The sequence below is a fragment of the Lepidochelys olivacea genome (assembly GCF_965140295.1).
Source record: "Lepidochelys olivacea isolate rLepOli2 genome assembly, chromosome: 17".
Classification (NCBI taxonomy): Eukaryota; Metazoa; Chordata; order Testudines; family Cheloniidae; genus Lepidochelys; species Lepidochelys olivacea.
In genome coordinates, this window is record NC_140427.1 from 23478060 (window position 1) to 23490139 (window position 12080).

Sequence of the window (12080 nt, forward strand, 5' to 3'; positions counted from 1 at the left end):
TGCTTTTCAATACATTCTTTAATTACATGATCACATATTTCTCAAATAAATTTCATTATCCCTAAATCTCTAACAGAAGTAGGCAGAGTCAATCTGGAGTATGGCTCTATCCCATTTTTTCTGGGAAATCTGATATTTCTATCTTTTCAAACCCTACCAGTGAAACTAAATGATTTACCCAACATCTAATGGAGATTGGGGCATGAATGAAAAAGCTAACTGGCTGAGACAAGTCACAGAGACTGATAAAAATTACAGAATAGAGAAAACGAGAAGTAGTGATAGAAATTTTATTAGTAAACACAACTGAGGCAGCTCATCTGCCAAACATTTCTAAGGTTAGAAACTGGTGGGCATTTTGGATCTCAGATGCTTCTGGATCTCCAGTTAGCTGCAAAGTGCTTTTATTAATGTGCTTGTCTAGAAGGTTATGTCCTTTCCTTTTTAAAGTAAAGATACTTCCTCCAATTACCCAGACTTTTTCATGTCAAAGATAGATTACAGCAACATTCTTTACATGGAGCTGCACCTTCACACCGTTTGGAAATTGCAGCTAGTGCAGAATGCTGCTGCCCACTTACTAAGCAATGTTTCATGCTGAGAGCACGTTATTTCCATTTGAAGTATAAGGTGTTGGTTTTGACCTATAATGTCTAAAGTGGTCCTGTGCACTTGAGAGATTATTCTCTCTTTGTGACATACTACCTCTGGAGTGCCAGAGCTAACTGTTCTCTGTTTTAGACTGGAGGGGGCTGATGGCAGGGACTTCTCAGTGAGGGATCCTTTGCTTTGGAATTATCTTGATCCCCTATACCCTCCCTGTTCACAGGAGCCTGGATTTGGTGACCTTTGGGACATGCTGCAAAATTCAGTGTTTTCCCAGGCTTTTTCTGGTATAAACAGAAAGGATGATGCTGTGATAAGGGGAGGGTGGGTATAGGACTGAGTTTGTTCTGGACTTGGGAGAGCTTTATTTATGAAGTCGTATTTATAAAGTCTGTTTGATACGTTAGGATTAATGTTGATTGTTAAACATTTTTAATGCACCTACAGAATCTGATATATATATTGAAAATAAAAAAAATATTCTGATAGTGATATTTACATGTTTGGTTACATTAAATTCTTTTATATAATAAACTGCCTTTTTCACAGTAATTATTTTGGTCAATCTAAGTGTACCATAGATAGAGAATTTTCTTTTAATGCGTGAGGCCTAATTTTGCAGCCCTTGGCCCCTTATATATGAGTAATCCTACAGAACTGAAAGGCAATACCCATGGAAGAAAGGGCTGTAGGATTACATAAGTGCTTAACATTTTACTACATTAATTCTGAAGCTGAATCTTGTATCATTGTATTAACAGTTTATATTTTCCAATTTTTTAGTTTGCAGTATGTAGCTTTCTAGTAAACTTCATTTATCCATAAAAGGCTGTTATATAGTCTTTAGCTTTATTAGTAGAACTACAATTTTTCACAAAGGACCGTTCAGACATTTTTCTCTTCAGTGGTAACACTGATAGTTTATGTACAGTTGTGGATGACTCACTGGTTGTACGTTACTGATTTTGAAATGTACCCATGTAGTAACAACTTTAGATCTAAACTTGGAGGTAAAAAAAAAAAAAAAAGCTTTTCTCATTAGCTGATGGAAATATAATGTTGCGTTTAGTATCTAAATCATATATAAGGACTTGAACCTGCAGATTCTTGCACACATGCTTAACTTTATTCACACGAGTAATCCCATTGATGCCAAAGTTAAACACATGCAGGATCGGGATGTTATTAATATAAAGACAGTAAGATATTCCAATATATCATAATTAAGATGTATTATTTCCCTATTTAAATGTGAACCCATATATAGGCCATCCTATTAGTTTCTTATATTTGAGTTACTTAAACCCTTTTCATTGTGTACTTTGAGGAAATAAAGTGAATTTGCTCTTACAACAAGCTACAACTGTGTATCTAGATTTCAACTCTTGCAATGGGATCCATGTTGTCACAGGGGCCTGACCACATGGATCCTACAGCAAGATCTGCCTTTTTTTTTTTAAATGGCACTATATTGTATTACCTGAGTATTAGTATGTTATAACGTAATTAAAGATCATATTATACATACACATAATGAGTCAGAGCTAAAATTGACTGAGCTTTTCTGGCAGTTGTGGTATAAACATCCTGTAAATGAAGACAAATTTAATCTTAGGCCCTAATCCTGAAACCAATTACACGTGCATGGACCTTTGCAAACAGATGGAATACTATTGACTTCAGTGAGACTCTGAGGGTGGGAAATGTCCACCTGTACAAATCTAGTTGCAGAATCAGGGCCTAAAATCCCGATGAAGTGCATCCAATGAAGTGAGCTGTAGCTCACGAAAGCTTATGCTCAAATAAATTGGTTAGTCTCTAAGGTGCCACAAGTACTCCTTTTCTTTTGGCCTAAAATCAGATACTGAACTGTATTGTTTGTATGTTTACATACACTAGACACATTAGATATGATTACTGAGAGTTTCTCCAACCTTTTCATTTTGTGGATATTTTTATTCTCTCATAGATTTAACACTCCAATCTACCAATGTTTAGTTCTCAAAATAGTTCATTCTATGGTATCTTAGAATGGGTTCAGCTTCCTTCTTATAGGAAAAGGATAACAATTTGAAACACTGTAAAATGTTCGAACTTCCATGCAACACAGGATATCCTCTTTTTAAAACCTTTCAATATTCTATATTTTGGGCTGAACATCTGAAGACCTGTATGCTCAAATGCAGCACTTACATACTGTACTACTGTAGATTTTGGTATGGCATTGATATTGACTTCATGGCTGTTGCTTGAGGACAGAACTGGTCATCAAGTATATTTTTCGAGGATACTTTTCATAATGGGAATATGGTTTAATAGAATAATACTTTGCTCTGCTCTAGCACTTTCATTCCGAGTTCAAATTGCTTTACAAACCTGAATTAAGCTTCAAAATGCCTCAGTGCCTCAATCTTGTATTACTGTCCATTTCTAATCTGTTAGCTTGAGGACCATATATTACAAGACTGGCTCAAAAATCTTTCTGTTCCCCCACTGTACGAACAATTTACTGTTTTAGTTACTGAAGAGTCAGTGTCACATTTGGAAAGTCACCACAGCCAAACGCTTTTCAGAATTAAATACGACTTCAGAACTGAAATTAATAAAAATTATCTGTCTTCATGAGTTTTATAATATCTGGTTCTTGAACAAGGAGCTCAGTTGTGTGTGAGAAAGACACACAAGGCAAGTCACTGACAGACAAGATGGCACATGAAGGTACTCCAGTAGCGCACCATGCTCTGCTACAATGAACTGAACTTTACAGATACGTTATGAGAGCAATCAGCCTGCTCACTGACCAGCACAACTGTGCTTCTGTCACAGCCTCTGCTGCCATAATCCGTTCAGAGGCTCTCCTCTCTCTTTCGATCAAGATGTTAGAAACAGATATTGATTACACTTATAACAGGTAAGGTACTGATGTGGGGGGAACCTGAGAATTGAGGATAATTTGCCTCCTTAGCTGAGCCAACACTCAGATTCTGGATCAATAATTATGGAGGACAGAATCCACCTGTATCCCTCAGCTCCATTAGAAATATAAAAGTAAGGAGGGAGGCAGGGGAAATCTATCAGAGGAAAGCCCATCCTCTTTGAGCGGTGTTTGCGCAACATGGAAAGTGGCTCACCAGACTTTGCATTGTATCACCAACTATGATAGAAAGTAATAATCCCCATAGGAGCAACTGACCATGTCCATACATTCAGCATTAGTACACTAGCAGCATTAGTATACAACTACAGTTGATGACAGGACGAAAAAACAGTTATAAAAGAAATTATCTTAAGAGACACAGTGTGAAAGGTTAAAGAGCAGCAGGATACATTACTATACTACAAAGCAAACAGGTGAGCAGCTCAGAGAGAAAAAACACATGGTTCCTCTGGTTACAGATGTACACGTGGGAAATAAAGACGATTCCACTGCACTAGGAGTTGAAGCAATGTGGGGGGGAAGGGGAGGGAAGGCACACAGCACTAGGAGCATAAGGCCAATGGAATGGGATAGAATAAAGTTTCTCTTACCTGCAGCAGTTTTCCTTCTGCTGGAGTAACCTCAGCAACATCAGCAAACACTCCTTCCAATGTGATTGGCTCCACTTTTAAGGGGATCACCCTAATGATAGCCTTCTGTGCTGCTGATCTCTCTGACTCCACTGCCGCTGCCACTGCCAGCCCAGTAAGGCCAAGTCTGACCTGCAGTGTAGCCATTAGCAGCCAAGGCCAGAGGACAGCCAGCTGCAGCTGGGGGCCAGCACTCATGCTACCAGCTGCAGCAGTGCACTTCGGCCACACATATCGCTCAGGAATGTGTCCTCACCCCACCAGCAGGTTCCAACAGTTGACAGAGCTGGTTAAGTTTAGAGCTTTTGTGTGTTTCCACTCAAGTGGGGCAGATGGGAAGGAGGGGAGAGGGGCTCAGTAACCTACAGCCCCTTCCTCCTGGCACTCCTTATTGGGTTCCTCTTCTGTTTCTCACCATAATCATTTCTCTTCCTTGGTGCCAAGTGCCCAAAGGCCTGTGGGGCCTTAACAAAATAAAAACCAAACACCAACAATCTAAATTAGGCGTTTCTCCTTCTCCTCCAATGGATAAATCCAGAAAGATCAACATAAACTGAACAAATGGGCATTAAAAAAACCCAGCCAGGACACACAACAACACTATGTAGCATTTCAGTCCTGCCTGAGCTAATCACAGAGCGAGTCTCTGCCATGCAAGAAGTGTGTCTACAGCTCCTGCCCTTTCAGGATTACATTTCAAGATGATCAGCAGGTTGAACGGATCAATCTTAGATGTACTTGCCCTTTTCTCCAGCTAGTTATCTTTTCCACATATCTCATTCCCAAAAGCACGAGCTCTTCCGATTTAATATTAATTACAAGTATCAGTGTCCTCCATCAACTCCACATATTAAAGAATAATGTTGGAGGAGAGAGTATATTTCCCTTTGATAATTACAGCAGTATTTTTAAAGTTCAGTATAAATAATAGTGTTTGTTATTGGGCTGTCCTCCAAATTTATTTGATCCCTGACATCCCTGTTCTGTTAGAAATGCCTCGCTCACTTGGGCTTGGGGATCAAGATTTATTCTCCTGTTTCAGCATAAGGATAGGAAATTACTAGTAATCTGTGTTTGGAGTCTGTTTTAAAACACATATCTTCTGATCTTCAGTTTCCAAAATTCATTAGATGAACAAGAGTCTTCTCAACCCATTTTCAAATTCCCAGGAGGTAAAAAGGCCCCCAAAACATTTTAAAAGTTTAGGCACAGGCTTTGAGCAAAAAGTTACCAACATGTCCTTGTTTTATGCTATTCCTGTGCACGCCCAGGAACTTCTGTAATTGCTTTCAAGCACATGTTAATACAATCATAAATAAAAGCCCCGCAAAATAAAATAAAAAATCCATATGAGCTACCCAAAGGTCACATAAAAAGTACTGAAGAATCTTCATAATTGTAGAGAGGACAGGGAAATTTGGCAACTAAAATGACTTGGTACACTGATCATTCTCCTGAGAAGGGAGATATGGATTTTTAAGAGAGATCTGCAAACCTGTTGAGTAGTCTGCCTGCACGAATCCACAGGGGCTGAAACAGATGGAAATGTTTCTATAAATCCTGGACAAAACCAACTTCTAACAGCTTAGCAAAAAGTGTCCCATAATTCTCTCTCTCTCTCTCTCTCTCTCTCTCACACACACACACACAAAATGCAGGTAGATAGGAATGGAATTCCACAGCCGGAAAGACAATCTAACAAGATCAAAGGTAGAAATTTACTCCAGGCTGAAAGTTCCTGGGCCAGGCATGGCTGAAGTTAAGTGTCCAAATGCAATCGAAAGACCTTAGAATGAATCCAAAAGCATTTCTGAATACTCCGTTCAAATAAAAGAGTCTCTCTTCTCCTTACAGCACATACAATGATCAGCTCGAAATGTGGGGAGTGAGAAAGAAAACAAAGTTTGGAAATATCAGCAAAAATCCAGCAGCAAACGTAGGCAGACTGCAATCAGTACAAAGTAGGCAATAGATCCCAGAAGCAAGGACTCTGAATCCTGAGGTGGACTTGAAAAGTTATGTAGATGTTGTGGAAGAGCTTTCCCTCCAGAAAAGCACTTCTGGATCAATTCCTTGGAGGAGGAAGCCTGTGGTTTGCAGTTTGTGTTCCTCAGCTCTCTGCCTCCCTCCCCTGGGACTGCAAGCTTTCTCTCTACCTGCTGACAAAGTGAGGGTGGAGCAGCCATAGGCAACAACCCCACCCCCTTGATGTCTGTTTCTCAGAGCTCCTGGACTCCCTCTCCTGATCCACAGCTAAACTGCATTCAACACATCCCTGATTATCTTACTGATTAACCTATCACATATAAATCAGGGTAATTAACTGGTCCTTCAAACTGACATTAAAGCAAAGTCTGTGTCGAACATAGCAAAGATAAAAATAAATAATAAAATAAATTAAAATGCAAAGTCAGATCAATAAACAAATGAAGTAGGGAATTTATCAGTGTGATGGCAGGCACTTTCCCAGCCTTCCCGTGACACTCTGAATGGCGTCAAGCCAGTATCTGAAGCAACTCCCCTCTGTAGAATGTACTGATTTATTGCAGCCTTATGTCTTTGGCCCTGGGAAGGACCCGTCCATTTCACGCACAGCTTTTCTTCAGTTCTTGCTAATTTAGATTCAGTAGCCCTTTTCTAGTTGCTACTGCAAGAACGTTTCAGGTCAGGTTGATGTCAGAGGTCTGGAATTCAATTGTTTTTCTCCTCTGACATCACTGGGAGGTAAATAATACTATAGGTCAGACCTATAACCTCAAAGTTAGGTTGCAAGTGGAAGTTTGTAACTAGGCATGTGATGGATCTGTGTTGAGGAAGACATATAAAACTTCCTAGTATATACCATACAGAAAATATGCTATCCTATCCATCCAGCCTCTCATTAGGCTAGTTCGGAGAGAACCTCTATAAAACATGGTGCTTATGAGAAAGGAATTGCACTCAAAAACATGACAGATAGTGACCCTTTGGATACACATGGAGCCAAATTCATCCCTGGTGAACTCCACAGAAATCAATGCAGTTACCCAAGGGGGAAATCTGGTAGACTATACTTTTAAGAAGCCTATTAGTGTGGCAATGATTTTTTTAATTTATAAAGGTGCTATCAGGAACTACTGGATAAAATATTTATTTTAAAATATCTGCATTTTAAAGTTTAACACACATACTGAGAATATAAATGCAACATCTATTTCACTTTAATAACTTTATGTTCTTTATGTGCTGCTGTAATTTTACATCTCAGTGTAACCAAACTCCACATTGTTCCCATTAACAAGAAAATAGTAAAACAATGTGCCTGGTTGGAGCAGTCACACTTTATGATTTACTGACTGAAATACATCCATGCTAAAAGTGCTAAAATATTGAGATGTCCAGTATGCTGGGTTACCTGAGACTTGTTAGTTGTGCAATACTATATGGATTTCTTTACACAGTGAGTGTCTTTTCTCTTCTGCCCTCTCACAATGTGCCTGAGAGTTAATTAAGGATAAGGAAAGCTACAGCTGATAGTACTGTGCATGTAAAGTATGGCAGGAGATCCAGCTCCATGGCCTTTTTTAATTCAGAAAGGTAATAAATACTAGGATTTCGTAATTAATCATTAAAAAGTAGAACCTTAAACCATGCCAAGGCTCCTTGACTCACCTCTCCAAAAGAACATCACATCTTTTGGTGTAGACAGGACTGAGAAAGTTAAGACAGGAAGCTTCCTTACTTAATATGTAACAGCTCCAGTCTGGCAATGCAGAATTCCAGTGATCCCTATGACTTCATACTCACTTCTCAGTCAGGGCAGTTGAACTAGACAGGACTCTCCTCAAAGCCTGTCACCATTCCCTTAACGGCAGAAATTGCTAGAGGGTAATGAAGCTCTCCCCTATTCCAACAGCATCCTCTGAAGTAGTCCCAAACCCTGCCAGCAACAAACCAAACTCAGATTTCAGTGATCCTGCTGTATTGCTGAACTCCTTTTCCCTTTAACTATTTGAATGCATTAAGTCCATTTTTGCTATTGGGTTTCAACATATTCTAATTTGAGTGCAGGGCCTGAGAAGATGCAACCCCCTAAAACATTCAAACCCTCTGAAAACTTGCTGTATGCATATGACAAAAGATGTAAAATGGCAGCTCTGAGGAAGGTCAGTATAGTAGTGCTCCTGCTAGTGTCCCAAGACCCAAGAGCATCCCCCAGCTTCCAACTTTCTGGTCTGAAGCCTTGGCAGGGGTTTAAAAGGTCTGATCTTGGTTCATCCTACCATCCAGAGTTTGTCTTTGAGGTAATGAACATAGCTGTACACTGTAGGAAGATTTAGAGGCCATAACTCGGGTTCTGACAAATAGCAGGCCTATTCGCTCTGCTTCTTCCTTGTGCGTTTTCCCAATTATATTGGACTGAGTCTCACTGACTATAAAGATACATGAACTGGCAGGAATCAATTAGAGTTACATGTTTTCAATGCTGCCTCATTCACATATATTATCCTAACACAACAAATATTTCATATGCATCCTTTATCCTTCTGTCAGTATTTCAACATTAATAAATATTAATACAAATACATAGCTGTTAAAAATCTTAACTCTACTGTCAATATATTAAATTATATTAAACAAGTGCCTTGTGAAGACCTACTTAAAATAGTAAACAAACAGATGACTTACCATTATAGATATCACTAGAATTAAAAGAAATTATTAAAACAGAAGAATGTTTCATTTATGTAAAAGATCCAGCGGCTGTTGTGTGTGGTGGATGCTCATCGGTCAGACACACTTGCTGCTGAAACAGAGCACTGTGCTTGGATGGAAGAGCATTTCCCTGATTAATCACTTAGAAAATTAGCTCACTTTTCCCAGAGATGCTCTCCTGGAATCCCTGACCCACTCAGACCTGGAATCTAGTGACCTCCCAATGTTTTTGTTTCTCACACAATTCCCTTTAAAGGGCAAGTATAACTCAAAGGAGACACACTATTAGCACAAAACTGGGGATGTGCTGACTACACTCCCCAACAAAGTGAAGTAGAGAGATTCCAAATACAACAGGAGAAACAGCTTGCTCCCCAGTAAGAAAGTCTTGTAGAGGCTTTTAAGGTTTCCTGTTTACAGTGTCCAAGCTTTTTGTTTCTAAGCAATTTTAGGCAGGTAAACAATTACTGCATATTAAACACCCTAGCCGCTAGATGTTTTACAACCTGTCGAAGTAGAAAATGTAACAAAAGAGATGCAGTAAACAGTGGAGTGACTAGTTCCCCATAAAACTAACAAAAGCAAAAGGAAAGAGATTTTTTTAAAACAGTTGAAAAGTTCCAAAGTGCATATTGTGTGCAAAGCACTGCCTCTGGGGTCTGATATGGAGAACCCAGTTGGCAATTAATGCACATTTTCACATGCTTGTCACCCACTTCTCACTCTCTTAATTCTTCTTTTGGAAAGTGCTCCTGTTTGCAAGCTACATCCACCAGTAGATGGAGATCTAGGAGGAAAAAAAGGAGCAGTTATGCAGTACACATGAGTGCTTCTTACCTAACCACATATAGGGCAGGGTTCTCAAGTCTCTTTTCATCTACTTTCTGGCAGCTGATATAAAATGTAGCCACAGCCAGCCTAAACTTCAAGAGTTTGCTGGCCATTGCCAAGGAATGCCAAGTGCTCAGACTTTGGGCATCTGCACCTTTCTAAACAATTTTTATCTGAAATGCACCCATCTAGACTGAGGTGAAACATTTCACAGCTGATTGTTAGTTTATTTGTGCTGCTACTTGCCAGAATTTTAGCCCTTATGCATCTACTGTTTCCTATTCTCTCCTACAATACAAATGAAGTGTCCACAACCATCCTGTACACAGAGGGCAGTTAGGAAAAGCATAAGCAGTGTTCAAAATCAACAATTTACTGTCCTCAAATGAAGCTAACTTGGGAAAAACATGGACCAATGTTCCTCTCTGAAACTTACATTTCTTAAGCAGAGTGAAGATATTCTGGATGTATCCATGGGGATGGATTAAGGAATAGGATCTCTAAATGCCTAGGGCCCCAGCTCATTGAGTCATGTGATTACATTAGAAATTCATCTTTCATTTTTTTAAAGCGTTTCCTAGCCCTCAAAGTAGGAAAGAAAAACTTGAAAATATGATTCAAGTGTACTGATGCAGTGAAGTCAGCAGACAAGACAGTTACTTACCTGTACTGTAATTGTTGTTCTTTAAGGTGAGGATGCAGAAATGAATTCCACTCAGGTGTGCATGCGAAAGGGCACTAAAGCCAAAGAACTTCCCCAGCAGTATCTATAGGGGTGGCACACATGCTCTGGTCCTGAGCTACTCCCCAGGCTATTTAAGGGTGGCGCCACGCTGACCCCCCTCAGTTCCTCCACACCAAACATCAAGAATTTAGACTCTAATGCTGAGGGGCCAGAGAGTGCGTCATGGAATACCCATTGCCATGGATTAACAGGATCAGTGGTATGCCCTCAACTTTGGTACAGTCATTTGGAGGAACCTCTTTGATGTGCTCAACTCACAAGGGGTCCCAAGCTTCCTTCAGGGAAGGCCACGCAGCCTCACCACCTCCTGAGATTGAACCTCTGAGCTTTAGCACTCCTGCTTCACACTGTGAGCTCTGCTCAGCAAGTTCAACTCAGATAGATTCCTGGTAGAGACTTGTACACTCTTCAGGAATTAATGCACCTCACCAAGCATTTACAGTGACACTCAAGCAGTATTTTCAAAACAGAAGGGCTTATTAAGTCAACTGGAATACAGCACAGAAAACCCTTAGGTCAACACAGAGGAATAAAGGTTAAAGCATTCTGGTTAGCCCTGAGTACTAGCCAAGCTGTAGTAAAACTCAATTTTCAGGTTCTGTCTGTCTCTCTCAGAAAACGTCTATATGTACAGCACATCTAGTGAAGACACTCTCCAGCATAGAGCGTCTTCACCAGATGTGCTGCAGTAGTGCAGCTGTATCGGCACATCTGCACCCGCTCGAGCGCTGTACACAGCACTGTGCACACAAGGGCTCATGTAAGTGTAACGTATGTTGCTCAGGAGGGTGGTTTTATTCACAACCCTGAGCAACATAAATTATGCTTCAGAGTAACAGCCGTGCTAGTCTGTCTTTGCAAAAAGAAAAGGAGTACTTGTGGCACCTTAGAGACTAACCAATTTATTTGAGCATGAGCTTTCGTGAGCTACAGCTCACTTGCTGTAGCTCATGAAAGCTCATGCTCAAATAAATTGGTTAGTCTCTAAGGTGCCATAAATTATGCTGACATAGGCTGTAGACATAGCCTCAGTCTGACCTCCTTAATCAGTTCCCAGATGAGAGAGCCCCTCAGCTTTGAAGGTAGCGATGCAGCCTGCAGCAGCACAGAAGTAAAGGTAGCAATATTCTGTCATGACACCCTTATTTCTACACTACTGCTGGCAGTTGCACTGCCTTCAGAAATGGGCTCCCAGCCAGCAGCCCCAGAGCTTCCTGCAGCTGGGGGAGATTCCTGGAGGTGGGTCTGACCCAGCCCTGGGAGTAGCCCCTGCAGGGGAAGAGGAAGTCCTGTCCCTCACCAGCCTGGTTAGGACCAGCAGCTGGAGCCTGGTGTACAGTAGGAGCCTTCAGCCAGGGTGCCCTGAGCCCTGCCCCTCCCCAAGCCCAGTGCCCTAGTGCTCAGGGGTTAAAGAGGCCTTGAGCTGGCTGTGTGTCAGGGAGAGGTGATCATGGAATCCCCCAACATCCCCCACCTGTAAGGCCAGCCCTGTCCCCCCTGAAAAGTGAAGCCCCCTCCGTATTATGCCACCCTCACTTCTGTGTGCTGCTGGAGGCGGTGAGAGAGCAGCGGCTGCTGGCTGGGCACCCAGCTCTGGAGGTTGCACTGCCACCAGCAGCAGTGCAAAAGCAAGGGT

The 12080-nt window shown here is 41.0% G+C and overlaps 2 protein-coding genes across 2 annotated transcripts in view; both read right to left on the minus strand.

The window, feature by feature from the left end:
• Positions 1 to 6286, minus strand: part of RNF43 (ring finger protein 43) — a 127718-nt gene extending 121432 nt beyond the window's left edge. The window contains exon 1 of the mRNA XM_084650967.1: positions 4135 to 6286. Within this exon, the coding sequence (XP_084507093.1) occupies positions 4135 to 4371 (237 nt within the window). The 5' untranslated portion in view covers positions 4372 to 6286. The remainder of the gene's footprint in view (positions 1 to 4134) is intronic.
• Positions 6287 to 9587: 3301 nt separating this feature from the next.
• Positions 9588 to 12080, minus strand: part of HSF5 (heat shock transcription factor 5) — a gene marked incomplete at both ends in the record, with an annotated part of 65670 nt that continues 63177 nt past the window's right edge. Inside the window, one exon of the mRNA XM_084650641.1 lies at positions 9588 to 9655. Within this exon, the coding sequence (XP_084506767.1) occupies positions 9588 to 9655 (68 nt within the window). The remainder of the gene's footprint in view (positions 9656 to 12080) is intronic.